At 41.4% G+C, this 18,977-nt stretch overlaps 1 protein-coding gene across 3 annotated transcripts in view; it reads right to left on the bottom strand.

Moving 5' to 3' along the window:
* Positions 1-15,300, bottom strand: part of MRPL48 (mitochondrial ribosomal protein L48) — a 56,614-nt gene extending 41,314 nt beyond the window's left edge. For 2 of the 3 annotated variants that reach the window (XR_013967603.1, XM_080817684.1), the window contains exons 1-4: positions 15,140-15,248; positions 4,625-4,677; positions 2,782-2,811; positions 1,004-1,041 (exon numbers count right to left, since the gene is read on the bottom strand). Coding sequence is in view for 2 of the 3 variants with exons in the window: in XM_080817684.1 (XP_080673810.1) it covers positions 1,004-1,041; positions 2,782-2,811; positions 4,625-4,677; positions 15,140-15,160 (142 nt within the window). In the remaining variant the exon portion in view is untranslated. Of the gene's footprint in view, positions 1-1,003; positions 1,042-2,781; positions 2,812-4,624; positions 4,678-15,139 lie in introns of all 3 variants that reach the window. The other variant, XM_080817685.1, reaches the window with a different exon arrangement.
* Positions 15,301-18,977: the final 3,677 nt, after the last annotated feature.

The raw sequence follows: 18,977 nt of genomic DNA, 5'->3' as shown, positions 1-18,977 counted from the left end.
TCTTTTCCCTTTGATACTCTTTTCTTTTTCTTAAGATTTTATTTATTTATTTTAGAGAGAGAAAGAGCAAAAGTACAAGTAGGGAGGAGGTGTAGAGGGAGAGGGAGAAGTAGACTCCCCACCAAGCAGGGAGCCCAATGCGGGGCTTGATCCCAGGACCCCAGGATCATGACCTGAGCCAAAGGCAGATGCTTAACCGACTGAGACACCCAGGCATCCCTCTTCTAATACTCTTTAGGCAAATGACCAATGTCATTAAAACCAAACAACTAGGGGCGCCTGGGTGGCTCAGTGGGTTAAAGCCTCTGCCTTCGGCTCAGGTCATGATCCCAGAAACCTGGGATTGAGCCCTGAGTCGGGCTCTCTGCTCAGTGGGGAGCCTGCTTCCTCCTCTCTCTCTGCCTGCCTCTCTGCCTACTTGTGAGCTCTGTCTGTCAAATAAATAAAATCTTTAAAAAAAAACCAACACCAAACAACAATTTTGAAATTTCTCACATAATGGACAAAGCAGAAAGGGCAGGTAACTGGGCTGAAACAGACTAAAATTCATGGAGTTAATCAGATTGAATGGAAATTCATTTTGGGCAAAATACTACATGAAAAGCCCTTGCCTAGTAGATGATGGGCATAAAAGAGAGGTCTGAAATAGCAGCAATTATAACTATAATAACTAACTTAATGTATTTTACCTCGCTGAACCTTTAAATTCACTGTAGTTTGTACTATAATTATCCTCATCGTTTTAAGCGAGGAACGCAAGGTAATGGAGAGGTAGCCAAAGGTCACAGAGTAAGTATGTGGTAGAGCTGGGAACCAAACTTACTAAAGAGCTCTTGCTCTTAACCACTTTATATTCCTGCCCTTGTCCTATTCCATGTTGGGGGTGGAATGTGGTCCCAGCCACTCTTCTCAAAGATATGTTAGGAATCTTTCTAGACAAAATTATTACAGTGTTAGAGAGTCGCTTAAAGCAAGTAGATCATATCAGGAAATAAACACATACCTGCAGAACTGATGGGATTTTCTCCTGAAGTTCTGACCCTAAAAAGAGGGGAAAGTATGTTGAATAAAATTAGAAACCCACATTTAATCTACACAGTTATCAAGACTTGTATGCTTTTCATTAAGGTGAAGTCCATGCTAGATACTCCCTTATTCTTTCCTTCCCTTCCTTCCATAAACATTACCAGGTGTCTATTATGTGCCAGACATCCTGAGGATGCAAAAATAAGGAAACTGTCTCTATCTATGGTCTAGTCGGGAGAGAGATATGTAAACGAATTGATCCACAATCTAGTGCTGATCCAGAATAAAAACTTGTACAAGATTTGGTGGAACACAGAGTAAAGTGTGGTCATTTCCACCAGAGGGTTAAACCATTTGACCTGAGTTTTTAAAAAATGCAGAACTGTTCTTAATTATTTAGCCTTAAGGAAAAGCATTCCAGGCGGAGGCATGAAAGTGGTCTGTTCAGGGAACGGCAACCAGCTAGATGTGAGTGAAACTTAAGCAGCAGGGAAAAGGGAGGTTGGTGAAAGAGGTAATCAGGGGCCAGGTTATGAAGAACCTCATACACTGTGCTAAGGAATTTGCTGTTTACCTGTATAGGCAGTGGGAAGCTCCTAGCAGATGTGAAGCATAGGCGTGCTATGATCAAGTTTAGGTTTTAGGAAGTTAACCCTGGCAGCAGGTGAGCAATAAATGGGAGGAGTAAGAGAACCAGTGAGGTTCTTGCGGGAGCCTTGCAAGGAGGGTAGAGAGGAACGACCAGGAGCGAGAGCCAGAGTGAACAGAGAAGTCAAGGACTATGAAGGAGAATAATACAGTTCTGTTTGGCTCACTAGGTTATCAGCATATTTTAGTTCTGCATCCTGCGAAGTTTTGAAACGAAATTGTGGCACAAGCTGGAGACAAGCAGATCTGTGATTAAATGCTGACTGTACCATTTCCAAACTGTGACCTTTGGCAAGTTCTTTTATATCTCTGTAACTCAGTTATCTCATCTTTAAAATGCAGATAATAATAGTATAATCTCGTGGGGCTGAAAGTCTATCTTAAACTCTCTGAGCCAGTTTCCTCTTTTGTAAAATGACGTTATCTATATTTGTCCTGTAATATTTTTGTAAAAATTAGAGAGAACATGTAAAATGGTTCTATAGTAAGTAAGCACGGTGCTATAGTAAGTACTTACTGAAGAGGTGACTGATCAATGATGGGGGAAATAGATTACAGTGGAAAGGAATAATAGGAGAGAGGCTTCAATAAATGTAAAGGATTAAAGAAATCATGCAGACTCATGGGTGCCACGTGGTCCAAGGAGATATGCAATTCATTGTTTTATATCATATGGCTGCCACACGTAAGACACTCAGTGATTACCTGCTGATTCAAGAAATAAACTACCAAATGCCTTTTATTACCACTGAGAGAAAAACAGTGGGGAGTAGCAAATTGTATATGCAAGGCAGTGGAAAAAAAACTTGGGTTTGAATTCTAACTCCAACTCATACTAGCTATGTCATCTCGAGCAATTAATTTGCTTCTCTGGACCTCAGTTATTTATGTATAAAATTAAGATAATATGATCCGTTTCACCAGGTCACTATGAGGATCTATTCACTCATTAAACAAGTATTTATTAAATGCCTACTATGTGCCAGGAACCATTTTAGGCTCTAAGGATACAGCAGTAAACTAGACTAACACGTATGATATATGATGTATGATGTTTATATTCTAGGGGACAGGCAGGGAGGATAATTTAAGTAACTTTACATATACCTCTTTCTAAAAAGTCTCAGGTGGTGATACCTGCAACAAAGAAAAATGAAGTAAGGGAAGGGAATAAATGGGGTGAGGGGGGCACTGTTTTTACATAGGGTAGTTGGGGAAGGCCTCTCTAAAGGGATGACATCTGGGCACAAACCTGAATGAAGTAAGGAGGGTCAAGCCATATGGAAAGCTTTTTTAAAAATTTTGTTTAAAGGGCGCCTGGGTGGCTCAGTGGGTTAAGCCTCTGCCTTCGGCTCAGGTCATGATCCCAGGGTCCTGGGATCGAGTCCCGCATCGGGCTCTCTGCTCAACAGGGAGCCTGCTTCCCTTCCTCTCTCTCTGCCTCCCTCTCTGCCTGCTTGTGATCTCCATCTATCAAATAAATAAAATCTTTAAAAAAAATTTGTTTAAAAATTTATTTCTTTATTTTAGAGAGCGCACACGTGCATGAGTGAGCACATGGGGGCAGGAGTAAAGGGAGAGGGACAAGCAGACTCCGCACTAAGCACGGAACCCTGAGTGTGGAACCAGACATGGGGCTCAATCTCACGACCCTGAGATCATGACCTGAATCAAAATCAAGAGTCTGACATTCAACAGACTGAGGCACCCAGGCATCTGTAAATTTTTTTTAAGTAGGCTCCACTCCCCAACACAGGCCTTGAACTCATGACCCCCAAATTAAGAATTTCATGCTCTACTGACTGAGCCAGCCAAGCACCCCAAGCCATATGGATATCTAAGGTAAGAATGGGCAAGGATCCTGGGGTAGGAGAGTGCTTAGATCCTCAAGAACTAGAAAGGGAGCCAGTACGCTAAAGCTGAGTAAGCAGTAGTATACAGATGAGGAGACAGATTATGTAAAGCCTTGTTGGATATGGTAAAGAGTGTAGATTTTATTTCTCTTTTTTTATTAGTTTCAGAGGTAGAATTTAGTGATTCATCAGTTGTATATAACACCTGGTGCTCATTACATCAAGTGCCCTCCTTAATGCCCATCACCCAGCTACCCCATCTCCCCCTTCCCTCCAGCAACCCTCAGTTTGTTTCCTAGAGTTCAGGGTCTTTCATGGTTTGCCTCCCTCTCAATTTTCATCTCATTTTATTTTTCTTTCTGTAGATTTTATTTTGAGTAAGATGGGACACCACTAGAGTGTTCTGAGAGAGAAGTGACATAAACTATCTTGATTTTCAAAATAATCATTCCAGGGGTGCTTGGGTGGTTCAGTTGGTTAAATGTCTGCTTTTGGCTCAGGTTGTGACCCCAGGGTCCTGGGATTGAGACCAGCATTGAGCTCCCCGCTCAGTGGGGAATCTGTTTCTCCCTCTCCCTCTGCCCCTCCCCTGCTCTCTCTCTCTCAAATGAATAAATAAAATCTTTAAAAATAAGTTTTTAAAAATAAAAAGAATCACTCTGATTTCAGTGTGAAGGACAGAAGAGAAAAGTAAAGCAGCGGCATCAGTTAGGAGGCAGAATGATGATAGTAAATATTAGAAGGAGCTGGTCCCTAGTAGTTGAGCAAAACAGAAAGCACGAGACCTGAAACTGGAGCCGAGGAAAGGTTTGATTCTGTACATATTTCAAAAGTAGAACTGAGAGGATTTGTTAAAGAATTGGATGTAGAGTAAGAGAATTAAGTGTTAAGGATGACTCCAAGGACTTTGGCCTGGGCAACTAGATGAATGAAGTTGTCATTTACTGAGAATGGGGAAGAGAGAGATGACGGGGGAGTTAATGTTTGAGATGCTTAGTAGACATGCAGGTGGAGATGATGAAGGAAAAATGCTAGGTGAACTACCCAACAGAATGCAAATATTAGCTATATTTAACCATTGTTATTAATATCCTTACCTTAAGAGAGAAAAGGCTTGCTTAAAAATGGTATCGTTCCTCAGACACAGCATCTAGAGCAAAATAGCCAGGTTAGGACAATTTTAATTATTCATAGCCTTCCAAGCACCTCTTCAAAAAAAGGGTAGAAACCCAAATTACACAACCAAAAAGGACCCAAAGCCTCTTGTCTAGCAAAGAAGCTGTCTTTCAGTTAATACTGAATATGTAGGCAAACCAAGGTCATTTCGTTCTTATTCCACCTGCTACAGAAAATGCTAAAAAACAGAAGTCCCCCTCCACGCTGCTTTTTGTTGTTGTTGTTGTTTTTTGCCTTATTTTCCCTTTCCAATGGGATCTTTTTTTCTACTATCAATCAACAATTATGCATCTGCCAACCACAGGCACCATGCAAGGGACTTTTAACTCTTTCCTAATTCTCAGAACACTGCAAGACAATTTGACAGGTGAGACAGCTGAGGCCCATAGTTTACATTCTGAGAAATCATACCTAATAAGTGTCTAAGAGGACTGTTTTTTTAACACAGAGGTCTTTTTATAAAGTAGCTAGATAATAAATACTGAACGTCCTTAGGCCCCATAACATGAAGAGAAAATCCTGTCCTCTAAGGGTAACAATTTAAATCCCTTCAACATGTATCTGTTAAAATCCTATTACACAAAAACAAGAAAGTCTGAGAAACTGTCACAGACAAGAGAAGCCCAAGGAGACATGATGACTAAATGTAATATAATATCCTGGATGGAATCCAGGACAGAAAAACGACATTAGATTTTTAAAAATGAAAGAAATATGAATCAAGTATGGGCCTTAATTAACAATAACATATCAATATCAGTTCATTAATTATGAAAACTATACCATACTGGGGCGCCTGGGTGGCTCAGTGGGTTAAAGCCTCTGCCTTCGGCCCAGGTCATGGTCCCAGGGTCCTGGGATCGAGCCCCGCATTGGGCTCTCTGCTCAGCGGGGAGCCTGCTTCCCACCCCACCCCCCACCGCCTGTCTCTCTGCCTACTTGTGATCTCTGTCTGTCAAATAAATAAATAAAATCTTTAAAAAAAAAAAAGAAAAAAAAGAAAAGTATACCATACTAATGTCGGATAATAACAGGGAAAGTAGATATGAGGTATATGGGAATTCTCCGTATTATCTTTGAAACTTATCTGTAATTCTAAATTATTCTAAAGGGCGCCTGGGTGGCTCAGTCGTTAAGCGTCTGCCTTTGGCTCAGGTCATGATCCTGGAATCGAGGCCCACATCGGGCTCCCTGCTCAGCGGGAAGCCTGCTTCTCCCTCTCCCACTCCCCCTGCTTGTGATCCCTCTCTCTCTGTGTCTCTGTCAAATAAATAAATAAAATCTTTTAAAAAATAAAATAAAAATAAATTATTCTAAAATAAATTTTATTTTTTAAAAATATTTTATTTAGGGACGCCTGGGTGGCTCAGTTGGTTAAGCTGCTGCCTTCGGCTCAGGTCATGATCCCAGCATCCTGGGATCGAGTCCCACATTGGGCTCCTTGCTCGGCGGGGAGCCTGCTTCTCCCTCTGCCTCTGCCTACCACTCTGTCTGCCTGTGCTCGCTCTCTCTCTCTAACAAATAAATAAATTTAAAAAAAAAAAAAATATATTTTATTTATTTATTTGACAGACAGAGATCACAAGTAGGCAGAGAGGCAGGCAGAGAGAGAGAGGAGGAAGCAGGCTCCCTGCTGAGCAGAGAGCCCCATGCAGGGCTCGATCCCAGGACCCTGGGATCATGACCTGAGCCGAAGGCAGAGGCTTTAACCCACTGAGCCACCCAGGCACCCCTAAATTTTATTTTAAAAAAAGCTCTTATATGCCAACTACTGTGTTGAATATTAAAGGGAATATAAAGACAAAATGTAACAACATAGACAAACTTTGAAAATACTATACTAAGTGAAAGAAGCCAGTTACAAAGAGCCAAATATTGTATGATTCCATTTATATGAAATACCCAGAGCAGGCAAATCTATAGAGAAAGAAAGTAGATTAGTGGTTGCCTTCAGCTGGAGGGTCTGAGGTGGTAGGGATGACAACTGAGGGATAAGGAGTTCCCTTTTGGGGTGATGAAATGTTCTAAAATTGATTATAGTGATGGATGTACACTGAGTGTGTATACACACACACACAAACATATATATAAAAATATATATACATATATATTTCTTAACTTGCTCAAACACATGACCCTGAGATCAAGAGTCACGTGCTCTCCCATACTCTAATGACTGAGCTAGCCCGGTGCCTCATACTCTGAATTTATTAAAAGTTACTGAATTGTATACTTTAAATGGATGAATTGTGTGGTATGAGAATTGTATCTCAATAAAGCTGTTTTTAAAAAAAAAATGTAAGCACAATCCTTGTCCTGCAGGAATGAATGGCTGGAGATACAGGCACACTTCTGTATTAAACAGCTAAGCAATACCACAAGCATTATATGACTTAAGTCAAAATAGGTGGTATGAATAACAAGCACCTCCGGCAAGAAATTCAGGTGGAGATGGCCAGGAAAAATTCTTCTGAGGTGATACAGACACTGAGAATCTGTTCAAAGTCATGAATGTTCTCCCCAGACAAATACATATAAGCACAATTAAACAAAAGTTTGCACACTACCTAGGGAGATTCACTGAAACTCTTCACAAAACCCATATACCACTATGCTAAATTAAGAGCTTCTCAGGGACAAGGATCATGTATTCCTCTCAGGCACACTGCAGACATTCAATCAACGTTTGTTTTTGTAAACAAATAAATGATTAGAAAGCGAATGAATGATACCCAGGGCTACCATTTATTAAGCCCCCACATCTATTTTGTTTGGTACTTACCATGTATCTAAATCATAATTCCCTTACAGAATAAGTATTATTATCCCACTTTACAGTTAAGAAATGGAGATTAAATAATTTGCCCAAAGTCAAACAGCCACTACCAAAACTGGCACAGGATCTCAGGATTCTCTGAATCTGAAGTCCATAATTCCCCACCCCCATTCTACACCCTCTCTCTCAAATGTGTTAGCGCTTAAGAAATCCAGGCAGGGGGCGCCTATGTGGCTCAAGTCAGTTAAGAGACTAACACTTGGTTTCGGCTCAGGTCGGAAGATCAAGCCCTGTTCTGGCTCCGCACTTGGCAGGGAGTCAGCCTGAGACTCTTTCTTTCCTTCGCCCTCTGCCCCTCCCCCCACCACACACTCTCTTCCTCTCTAAAATAAATTCTAAACACACACACACGTGTATGTATATGTATACATATGTGTGTGTGTGTGTATATATATATGCATATATATATCCTGTTCACTCATCTTTATTCTGTTTGTCATGTTTGATAGATCTTAGCCCTGGAGAAACGAGACTCCTCTGCTCTAACTCCAGGGAGGGGAAGTCTGGCCAAGATATAATGGCACTGGCTGGAGCTCCTGACTCCCAGGGCTCCTTGTTGCCTTCGCTGCCTTTCATGCTGGCCAGTTAGGTTAAGCATATTGTACACATAATTACAAAATCTTTTAGTATCTGATTTAATTGGAGTGTTTAGGATCATCTATGTATTCTGCCCTTCCTTCCATCTATTCATATCCTTTCCAATCTCCGTGACCTCACATTCTCTAGGAGATTTCTCCTAAATTTGCTCAAACTGTTCCCTTCCCCTGCCCCGATCTTTTAAAAAGACTTATTTATTTATCTGAGATACAGGGCAGAGGGAGAGGGTCTGAGCCGAAACCAAGAGTCAGATGCTTAACTAACTCTGCCATCCAGGCACCCCCAGAATATATTCTCAAGTGGGTCACTTCATACAGAAGAGGAATTGAATGGGAAGAAAGATCTAGATGACACTGATTTTTTTCCTCACTTTAATCAATCAGATTTCTGAGTCTCTACAAAAGCAAAAGATTTAATTATCTAAAAGCCAGGCTTAAGGGTTGGCAACTTTCTGAAAGACATTCAAATTGTGGTGTGAACTCTCCCTTTCAGCTCTGGGAAATGTGCTTCCTCTCCCCTGCATGCTCGGCATTATTTATCAGAACAAAAGTAATCTATTTTGGGACTATATCCACAAATACCCGCTCCTCCCAGTCAGCAAATGAAGAGCGGCTATAGCTCTGCAGCAAATAGGAAGAGGAGGGCGGTGATGCCAGTGAATGAACGAATGAATGGGGACACAGCTGCCGCAATGGGTTACCAAAATACTTGTGCCATGAGCTCAGGAGTCAAGAACAGGGGGACCGCACAGCTACCAAAGACTGAAGTCACCGAGCCAAATCTATACTGTATGAGTAGCTTCACACACCTGAGCCCCAGGTGAGTAGTGACAGTACTGAGTCAGCGGACCATGAGGCAAGCAACTGAAAGCCGTTTTACAAGTATTAGCCGAGGGACTCCTGGGTGGCTCAGTCAGTTAAGCAGCTGTCTTCAGCTCAGGTGATGATCCCAAGGTTCTGAAATCGAGTCCCGCATCTGGCTCCCTGCTCAGCAGAGAGTCTGCTTCTCCCTCTCCCTCTGCCTCTCCCCCATCGCTCATGCTCTCTCCCTCTCTTGCTCTCTCTCTCTCAAATAAATAAATAAAATATTTTTTAAAAATTAAAAAGAAGAAAAAAGAAAACATTTAAAAAATAGCTATTAAGAGTACATTTGTGGGGGTGCCTGGGTGGCTCAGTGGGTTAAGGCCTCTGCCTTCGGCTCGGGTCGTGATACCGGGGTCCTGGGATCGAGCCCCGCATCGGGCTCTCTGCTCGGCGGCGAGCCTGCTTCCTCCTCTCTCTCTCTCTCTCTGCCTGCCTCTCTGCCTACTTGTGATCTCTGTCTGTCAGATAAATAAATAAAATATTTAAAAAAAAAAAAAGTACATTTGTGTACTAATACTTTTTTTTTTTTTTTTTAAGATTTTATTTGAGAGACACCTGGGTGGCTCAGTCGGTTAAGCCACTGCCTTTGGCTCAGGTCGTGATCCCAGGGTCCTGGGATTGAGTCCCGCATCCGGCTCCTTGTTCAGCAGGGATCCTGCTTCTCTCTCTGCCTCTGTCTGCCACTCTGCCTGCTTGTGTGTGCACGCTCTTTCTCTCTCTCTCTGACAAATAAATAAATAAATAAAATCTTAAAAAAAAAAAAAGATTTTATTTATTTGACAGACAGGGATTACAAGTAGGCAGAGAGTCAGGCAGAGGGGCAGGGTAAGCAGGCTCCCCACTGAGCAGATAGCCCAAAGTGGGCTCGATGCTGGCTCAATCCCAGGCCCCTGGGATCATGACCTAAGCCAAAGGCAGAGGCTTTAACCCACTGAGCCACCCAGGTGCCCCTTTAATAAATATTTTAAATACCAGTTACTATCACTTATTGAGTACATCCTTTGTGATCATCACTTGACACATACTATTTCAGTTCCTCTCTTTATCAATCCTCTGATAGAGGCATAATTAAGATAATTGTCCCTATTTTACAGAGGGAAAAAAAAACAGAGGCTTAGGAAAACTGCCTGAAGTTATAGGTTTGATAAGAGGCGCCAAGAATTCAAACCCAAGGCTGACTGAATCCAAAGCCCATGTCTTCCATTCTACCATACTACCTCTCAACAGAGTAATACCAATTACTGAAATTAATATGCTAGTAACAATAGCATCAATAATCCAACCATTTCTTGAGTAACTGCTATCTGCCAAACATCATTTCCTTTAATCCTTACAACCATTCTGTGAGGTAGGTTTTTTGACCCCCATTTTATTGCGAGGAAACCAAAGCTCAGAAAGGTGAATTAATATGCCTTAAGCACACAGCTGGCTAGTGGTGTTTTAGCTGACTTTTCCTAAGTTCTTTCAAAACCACTTTTGTTCATAGTCTTTCCCAAGTCTTTTCTTAATATGTTTATTTTTTTTAATTTTTTTTTAAAGATTTTTATTTATTTGACAGAGAGAGTGAGAGAGCGAACAAGGAGGGGGAGCTGCAGAGGGAGAGAGAGTAGCAGACTTCACTCTGAGCAGGGAGCCCGACACGGGGCTCCCTCCCCGGACCCCGGGATCATGACCTGAGCTGAAGGCAGATGCTTAACCGCCTGAGCCACCCAGGTGCCCCTTAATATGTTTAATATGTTGGGGTGCCTGGGTGGCTCAGTCATTAAGCGTCTGCCTTAGGCTCAGGTCATGACCCCAGAGTCCTGGGATCATGCCCCACATCAGGCTCCCTGCTCCACCGGAAGCCTGCGTCTCCCTCTCCCACTTCCCCTGCTTGTGTTCCCTCTCTCACTGTGTCTCTCTCTGTCAAATAAATAAATAAAATCTTTTTTAAAAATATGTTTAATCTGGTGACTGTCAGAGTCTGTTTTTGCACTGAGTCTTTATGGCACTTAGGAGCACAGGTTATGGATTCATACAAACCTGGGTTTGAATATCAAACTTCCACGTTCATAGTTGTATGATCTTTGGCAAATCCCTTAAGAAATACTTAGCCTCCCATACATATGATTAAATTTGTATGAAATGACCAGAACAAACAGATCTATACAGAAAGAAAGCAGATTAGTGGTTACATGGGGATGGGCAGGGGATGAATGAGGAATGACTGCTTATGGGTACAGGGTTTCTTTTGGGAGTGAAGAAAATGTTCTGGAATTAGACAGTGATCATAGCAGCACAACTTTGTAAACATACCAAAAACCACCGAACTGTCCATCTTAAATGGGTAAATATTATGGTATGTGAATTATATCCCAATTTTTTAAAAAAGAAAAAAATAAAGAAACATCTGACCTTCTGGCATAACTGCTGGATTGTATTTCCCGGCCATAGTTGAGCTTTGTTAAGCCTATATCCTACCTCCTTCCAGGACTAAATTGTTTAGAAATACCCATGGTTACCTAAAAGGTTAAGTCCAATCCGACCATCTCCCCAAGTCTCATTCACATATTTGTCTGCATATTGTCCCTTGATCCAAGCCCCGCTGCTTCTCTCCCTCCCAATTTCTTCTGAGACCTCTGGAACTTCAAATATGTTCTCATTTCAGGGCCTTTGCACATACTCTCTCTGTTTAAATTCTATCATTCTTTAAGTCTTAGTCATGTAGCATCCTCAAGAAAACTTTCCTTACTGCTCAGATTTACTTGGATCCTGCTGTTGTACACTCACATAGCACCCAGAATACTTCTTTCATGGCATTTATCAAAATTAGTTAAGTAGTTAAATGTTTAATTAGCCTGTCTCTTTTGCTAAGAATACAAGCTCCATAAAGACAGGAAACTGCTACATCCCAACATCTACCATACTTTCTGGCACATTGTGGGTGGTCAGTAAATATCTGCTGATTGAATTAATAAATCCCTCCAAACCTCACTTCCTTATCTTTATTTTTTTTTTTTTAAGATTTATTTATTTACTCTGGGTGAGGACAGAGAGAGAGGGAGAGAGAGAATCCCAAGCAGACTCCCCCACCCAGTGTAGAGCCTGATGCAGGGCTCGATCCCACAACCCCTAGATCATGACCAGAGCCAAAACCAAGAGTCGGACACTCAATCAACTGAGCCACCCAGGTATCCCTCCTTATCTTTAAATGCCTGAGTGGTTCAGTCGGTTGGGTGTCTGCCTTCAGCTCAGGGCATGAACTTTTGTTCAGTCACTTATTCGCTCAATATGTATCAGGTGCTTACTTTAGGTCAAGTACACTGTAAGCTGGGTACATATACATATAAAGAAAATATAGGGGCGCCTGGGTGGCTCAGGGGGGTGGGCCTCTGCCTTCGGCTCTGGCCCTGATCTCAGGGTCCTGGGATCGAGCCCTGCATCCACCTCTCTGCTCAGCGGGGAGCCTGCTTCCACCTCCCCTTCTGCCTGCCTCTCTGCCTATTTGTGATCTCTCTCTCTAATAAGTAAATAAAATCTTAAAAATATATATATATACACACACATATATAAATATATATAAATATAAAATATATATAAATAAAAATATACATATATATGTATATACATATATACATACAAAAATATACATATATGAATATTTTTATTTATATATATTTTATATTTATATATATTTATATTTATATGTGTGTGTATATATATATATACACACACATATATATATAGCTGCCTACCCTCAAATCTTTCTAGTGAAGAAAGTAGATGTGCAAATTATTTATTACATTGCAATGTGAGATCCCGGGAATGGGCTGTATAGGAAAGGGAAGGATTGGCAACTTGGAAAGGCGAACAAAAGTTTTCATTCCACATTTCACAGACGAGGAAAAGCAAGATTAACCAATTAAGTAAACATAAAATACTCAAAAAAGGAAAAGCAGTGGGGTTTTAGGAGAGATAGAAACAATAGGCTCCAGTCTCAGCTCTATGGTTCACTCAACTGGCTGTTGACCTATTTAAAAAAAAAAGCATTCAGGGGTGACTGGGTGGCTCAGATGGTAAAGCATCTGCCTTCGGCTCAGGTCATGATGGTCCTGGGAACAAGCCCGGCCTCGGGCTCTCTACTCTGCAGGAAGCCTATTCTCCCTCTCCCACTACCCCTGCTTATGTTCCCTCTCTCGCACTCTCTCTCTCTCTCTGTCAAATAAATAAATAAATAAATAAAATCTTTTTTTAAAAAGCATTCATTAATTCAGGCATTCAGTAGGACATTTGAAAACCTACCATGTACCAGACACTGTGCCAGTAGCTTCCATTTCATTTCTTGTGCCTGTGACAACCGAATGAAACTATGAAAATGAAAGCAGTACATAAACTGCAGAATACTACCAATATTCCTGCATATACAGGCCTTCACACCTTACAAGTACTATTATTTACATTATCTTCTATAATTGTTACAACAATTCTAACGGTGGCATTATCATCTGCATTTTACAAATAAGAAACTGAAGCAGAGAGGTCAAATAACCCATCTAAGGTGACATACATAGCAAGATATAGAACCCAGGGCTGATGCAAATCCCCTGGGTTTCTCTTTTTTTTTTTTAATTTTATTTATTTATTTGAGAGAGAGAGAGGACACAAGCAGAAGGAACAGCAGAGGAAGAGGGAGAAGCAGGCTCCCCTTGGGACATGGGGCTCAACTCCAGGACCCCAGGACCATGACCTGAGCCAAAGGCAGACACCTAACTGACTGAGCCATCCAGACACACCCCTGGGTTTTGCTTATAAATGTAAAACATTAACACTTCCAGACAGGCTGAAGATGGTCACAAAGATGGTCACAAGACTACATATGATTAGATGCCAAGAGATAATACCAGCTAGTTCAGAAAATAATCATTTTAGCCAGAGTAGTCAGAAAGGTTTTATGGAAAAGATGAGACCTGAGCTGGGTGTACAAGGATGGAGCATCTGGATAGGTGGTGAGAAGGGTGAGGGTACTTCAAGTGAGACCAGCCAAAGCAGCAGGGCAGAGTAGAAGAATAAAATCAGTAACAAAGGCATCTGGAAGGTAGCAGTGGTATTGGACTTGGAGATGCCCTATATGTCCTTTTAGGTTTAGGTGATGCCCTAATGACAGATTTACATGGGCTCCCTGGAATCTAGAACGGTAGGAAACAGTATTCCTTGAAAACTTAGGCCTCTCTTTCAGCAGTCCTCAGAATCAAAGCAAATACAACAGGGCCATGGAGTCACCAATCTGACCATCTTTAACAGTGGAATTTTGAAACTCCCTGATTTTTTTTTAAATTATCCTTTTACCAGATCTGGCCAAATTCTCACAATTAGACTAAAAGTGAATATTAGTGAGTTATTTCATAAAGATGTAAGGCTTGAGCCATTAAGGAAACAAGCCTAAAGACATTCAGGGACCGCCCCAAGATTACTAATGGTAGACCCATGAGCAGCAAAGATCATGCTGACCTATATATATATCATGGACATAAAATTTCTACAATGCCTAAAATAAAATTTTAAACATAAATTGCTAAAAGTAAGTCATCATTTTGAGCAGCATTATACAACTAAAAGAACACAACTGAAATCTGTTAAGAGGACAAGGAAAGACCAAGGAATGCATTCATCGTGATTCAGACGGTTTTACTGCAGTCATTTAAATAAGGTTTTATAAGCAAAAATTTAGGTTATTTCCCTTTTCATATCGCCAAGTAGCCTCACATCCCAATCTGGTCACCAAGTCAAAACGGTATACTTAGAAAACACTCTGGAAGTGCAAAAATAATATGACCTCCTCAAGGTCACTCAGATTATCGGAACTGATCGCGGTTCCGAGATTCCCACTGCGGAGCTCTTCTCTTTTCAGGCCAATGGGCTGCCAGGGTGGCTGGTGGAGGGGGCGTGGCCCACAGGCAAACGCCTCCGAGTGCGCCCGGGAAGGAGTGGAGGGAACACAACCCTTTGACGACAAAGCGCCGCCTGTGCTGCCGGTAGAGCCTATTCTCGCCGGTCTCTCATACCCGGATGTCTACAGAGGCGGTGATAGCCTGGATGCCACCTCCGAGCTCTATTCTCCCCACCACCTCCGCCGCGCCAAGAGTGCTTGGAACCTACGTTACCTTTCCCAGAGCTCCGTTCATCCTTTGCTGCTGCGGCCGGGAACTGTAAGCTGAAAACCTGCCCAAGCTGCCGCGATCCCCGGGCGTCTGAAAACACTGACGGAACGCCTCGACCGTGTCCAGTAACAATATGAGACCGAGAGTCACTCAATCCCCGCAGCACCTTGGTTCCGGTAGCTTCTGAAACTCAGAAGTTAGAAAACTCCAGACTCCGCCCTCGCTACAGCTTAAGTGTTACCTTCCCTGCGGTTCTTTCCGGCGTAATTGCCACCTCTGTGTTGTGCCGAAGCTTTGCACACGATTCTGCTATGTCATCCACCATACTGTGTATTAGTTGTTACTGTCTCTTTCACATACTTGATTGTGAGTTCCTCAAGGACTGAGATCCTGATGAATTCATTCCAGTGGCTAGCAGAAGACATGGAGAGTTCTGACTTCTAACCTTGACTTAAAAGCTGATTGGCCCTAAGTGAGCTTTTCTGACATTCAGTTGTCTCGTAATAATTGATAATAACTACTTTCTATTGACTGACCATTACTTGCAATGCATTATGCTCAGAGCAACCTTTAATTTATCCCTCACAAGCCTGTTAGAGAAATATTATCACTTAATTTTACATATAAAGATACTCCGAGAGGTTAAGAGACTTGTCTGGGGCCAACCAACTGAAGCAGAGCTGAATTTCAAACTCAGTCTGGTTTATGCAGCGTTTTCCCTCTGACACATCCCTTCTACATGAGATAATAATGTCACTGCACATTCAATTACTTACTTTACACACATTAACCTTTACTTAGCATGACTTTGTGCCAGTCCTTTGATTAAATCTTGGGAATAGAGAGATGAATAATACATAGTCCCTGCCCTTAAGCGGCTCATAGAGAATTTCATCAAACTAAAGAGCTTCTGTGCAGCAAAGGAAACAATCAACAGTGAAGAGACAACCTACAGAATGGAAGAAAACAGTTGCAAACCATACATCTTTTAAGGGGTTAATATCCAAAGTATATAAGGAATTCAACTCAATAGCAAGAAAACAAGTAACTTGATTTTAAAATAGGCAAAGGCATTTGCCACACGCAGATGGACCTAGAGGATATTACGCTAAGTTAAATTAGTTGGAAAGAGAAAGACAAATACCATATGATTTTACTTATATGTGGTCTCTAAAAATCAAAACAGACTCTTAAATTTGAAGAACAAATTGATGGTCCAGAGGGAAGGTGGGTGGGGATGGGCAAAATAGGTGAAGGGGATTAAGAGATACAAATTGAAGTTATAAAATATGTCACAGAGGGATGCCCGGGTGGCTCAGTCAGTTAAGCATATGCCTTCCACTCAGGTCATGGTCCCAGGATCCTAGGATCGATTCCTGCATCTGGCTCCTTGTTCAGCAGGGACCCTTGCTTCTCCCTCTCCCTGTCACTCCCCCTGCTTGTGCTCTCTCTGTCAAATAAATAAAATATTTTTAAAAAATTTTTTTAATTTTTTAAACAAAATAAAATAGTTGGGACTCATTGAAGCAGGGTACAGATTGGTGGTTACCAGGCATTTGAGCAGGAGTTGAGAGCAGAATGGGGAAGTGTTAGTCAAAGGGTACAGAGTTCCAGTTATTCAGGATTAATTAAGCTTAGAGATCAAAGCCTGATGGCTACAACTAATAATACTGTATGGAATAATGAAAATATGCTAAGAGAATAAATTTAGGTGCTCTCATCACAAAAGACAACTATATGAGGAAATGATATGTTAACTAGCTTGACTGTAAGTAATCTTTTCACTATGTAGATGTATATCAAATCATCATATTGTATGCCTTAATTATATACAATTTTTAAGTGGCTGATAGAGATCAGTAGGGAAGCCAAGTCATAAACAAATCATTAGAAAGCAATGATGAATTCTAATTACAGAGATACACACCTAAACTCTGTGTATGAAAGGAGTACCTGGTCACAAAGTCAACATCAAGTGAAATAACAAATCTGCAGTTGTTTTTATTGTTGCTTTTATTATTATTGCTCCACTGTTTTGATGTTATTATTGTTGTTCTTAGCAAGGCAAAGATGTAAAACCTGGTAAATATAAATGGGGCTTCAGTGACAGGGAGTTTGCTTTATTGTCAGAAACCCTGTCAGGATCTCGTATCCTATTGGGGTGCCTCGGTGGGTGGCTCAGTAAGTTGAGGATCTGACTCTTGATTTCGGCTCGAGTCATGATCTTGGGGTTGTGAGATCAGCAGGCATCAGGCTCCTTGCTCGGTGGAGAGTCTGCTGGAGATGCTCCCTCTCCCTCTCCCTCTGCCCCTCCCCTGCTCTCTCTCAGAAATAAAGAAATTGGTTTTTTTAAAAGCCATTATCCTACTTTTTTAAAATCGATTTTTCCTATGACGAAATTCCAAGGAGCTACAAAGGAATATGTAGGAAAATCTATGTCCCCCAAAGGTAGTCCTTAACCCTTTTGGGGCAGAGTTGTTAAGAGATTATCTGAAAAGACAAACTCACAGTTAAGTGATGCTCTGAGCATAATGCATTGTGCATGGTGGCCACTCAATAGAAGGTAGTTATTATCAATTATTTTGAGGAAACTGAATGTTGGAGAGGCTCACTTAGAGTCAATCACCTTTTTTTTTTTTAAGTTTACTTACTTCTTTTAGTAATCTCTATACCCAATATGGGGCTCAAACTCACAATCCAAGATCAAGAGTTGCATGCTCTATCTACTGAGCCAGCCAGGTGCCCCTCAATCAGCTTTTATATCAAAGCTAGAAGACAGATATCCATGTCCTCTGCTACCCACTGAAATAAATTAATCAGATAGGATCTCAGTCCTTGAGGAACTCACACATAGTATAGTAGATGAAATGGCAGAATTGTGTGCAAAGTATTGAGACAACAAAGAGATAAGCTTTGCGCAGTGGCAGTATCGTAGCCAATGAGGTTTATCTGAGGCGCGATCATTGCTAATTGAGACAACAAAGAGATAGGAATTAATTCTGCCTAGACAAATAACAGACAAGTCATACCTCCACCACAGTGACTGGTCTGCCTGCATGGATATCTAAAAGCTGTTGAGATTTTAGAAGTGAATTTTTATTTTATTTTTTTAAATAGAAAAAAAGGGCGCCTGGGTGGCTCAGTGGGTTGAAGCCTCTGCTTTCGGCTCGGGTCATGATCTCAGGGTCCTGGGATCGAGCCCCGCATCGGGCTTTCTGCTCAGCGGGGAGCCTGCTTCCTCCTCTCTCTCTGCCTGCTTGTGATCTCTGTCTGTCAAATAAATAAATAAATAAAATATTTTAAATAGGAAAAAAAAAGTCTGTTGAGATCCTAGTTTGTGTCAGGTCAGATCCTTTCAGGTATAGAGTTTCATTCAAACCTCCCCAATAACTGTGTGAAGTTGAGAATCATTCATTTCATAAATGAGGAACAGAGGCAGGAAGAAGTTACCTCGTTAACATAAGTCACACTGCAAATGATGACCTGTCTGATTTCAGTGCCTGTGCTCCGTCTGTTGCACAGAACTACAACTATAGGTTTCCAAAAGGGTAGACTGGCTAGGCCAGGGAGTTTCCTTCCTTTCCTAGTCCAGGTAAATGCAACCCGGTAAGATACAAATCCATCTTTGTGTTGTTCATACTCTCTAAAGAGGGAGAAAGCTGAGGGAAAGAGGGATAAGAAGGAAGAAAAGGACAATTAATTCTGTTAGCAAAGCACAAGGATTCTCAAGCAACTAGAATACTTTAAAAGGTCAGGAATCTAGGACCCAAAAGGAAGGTGAAATCAGCATATGTAGATGTAAAGACACCATAGCAATATCCTTTAATGTGTCAGAATGGAT

This window comes from Martes martes (assembly GCF_963455335.1).
Source record: "Martes martes genome assembly, chromosome: 10".
Taxonomy (NCBI): Eukaryota; Metazoa; Chordata; class Mammalia; order Carnivora; family Mustelidae; genus Martes; species Martes martes.
Note: the sequence above shows the minus strand (reverse complement) of the source record. Positions and strands in the feature narration are given on the sequence as shown.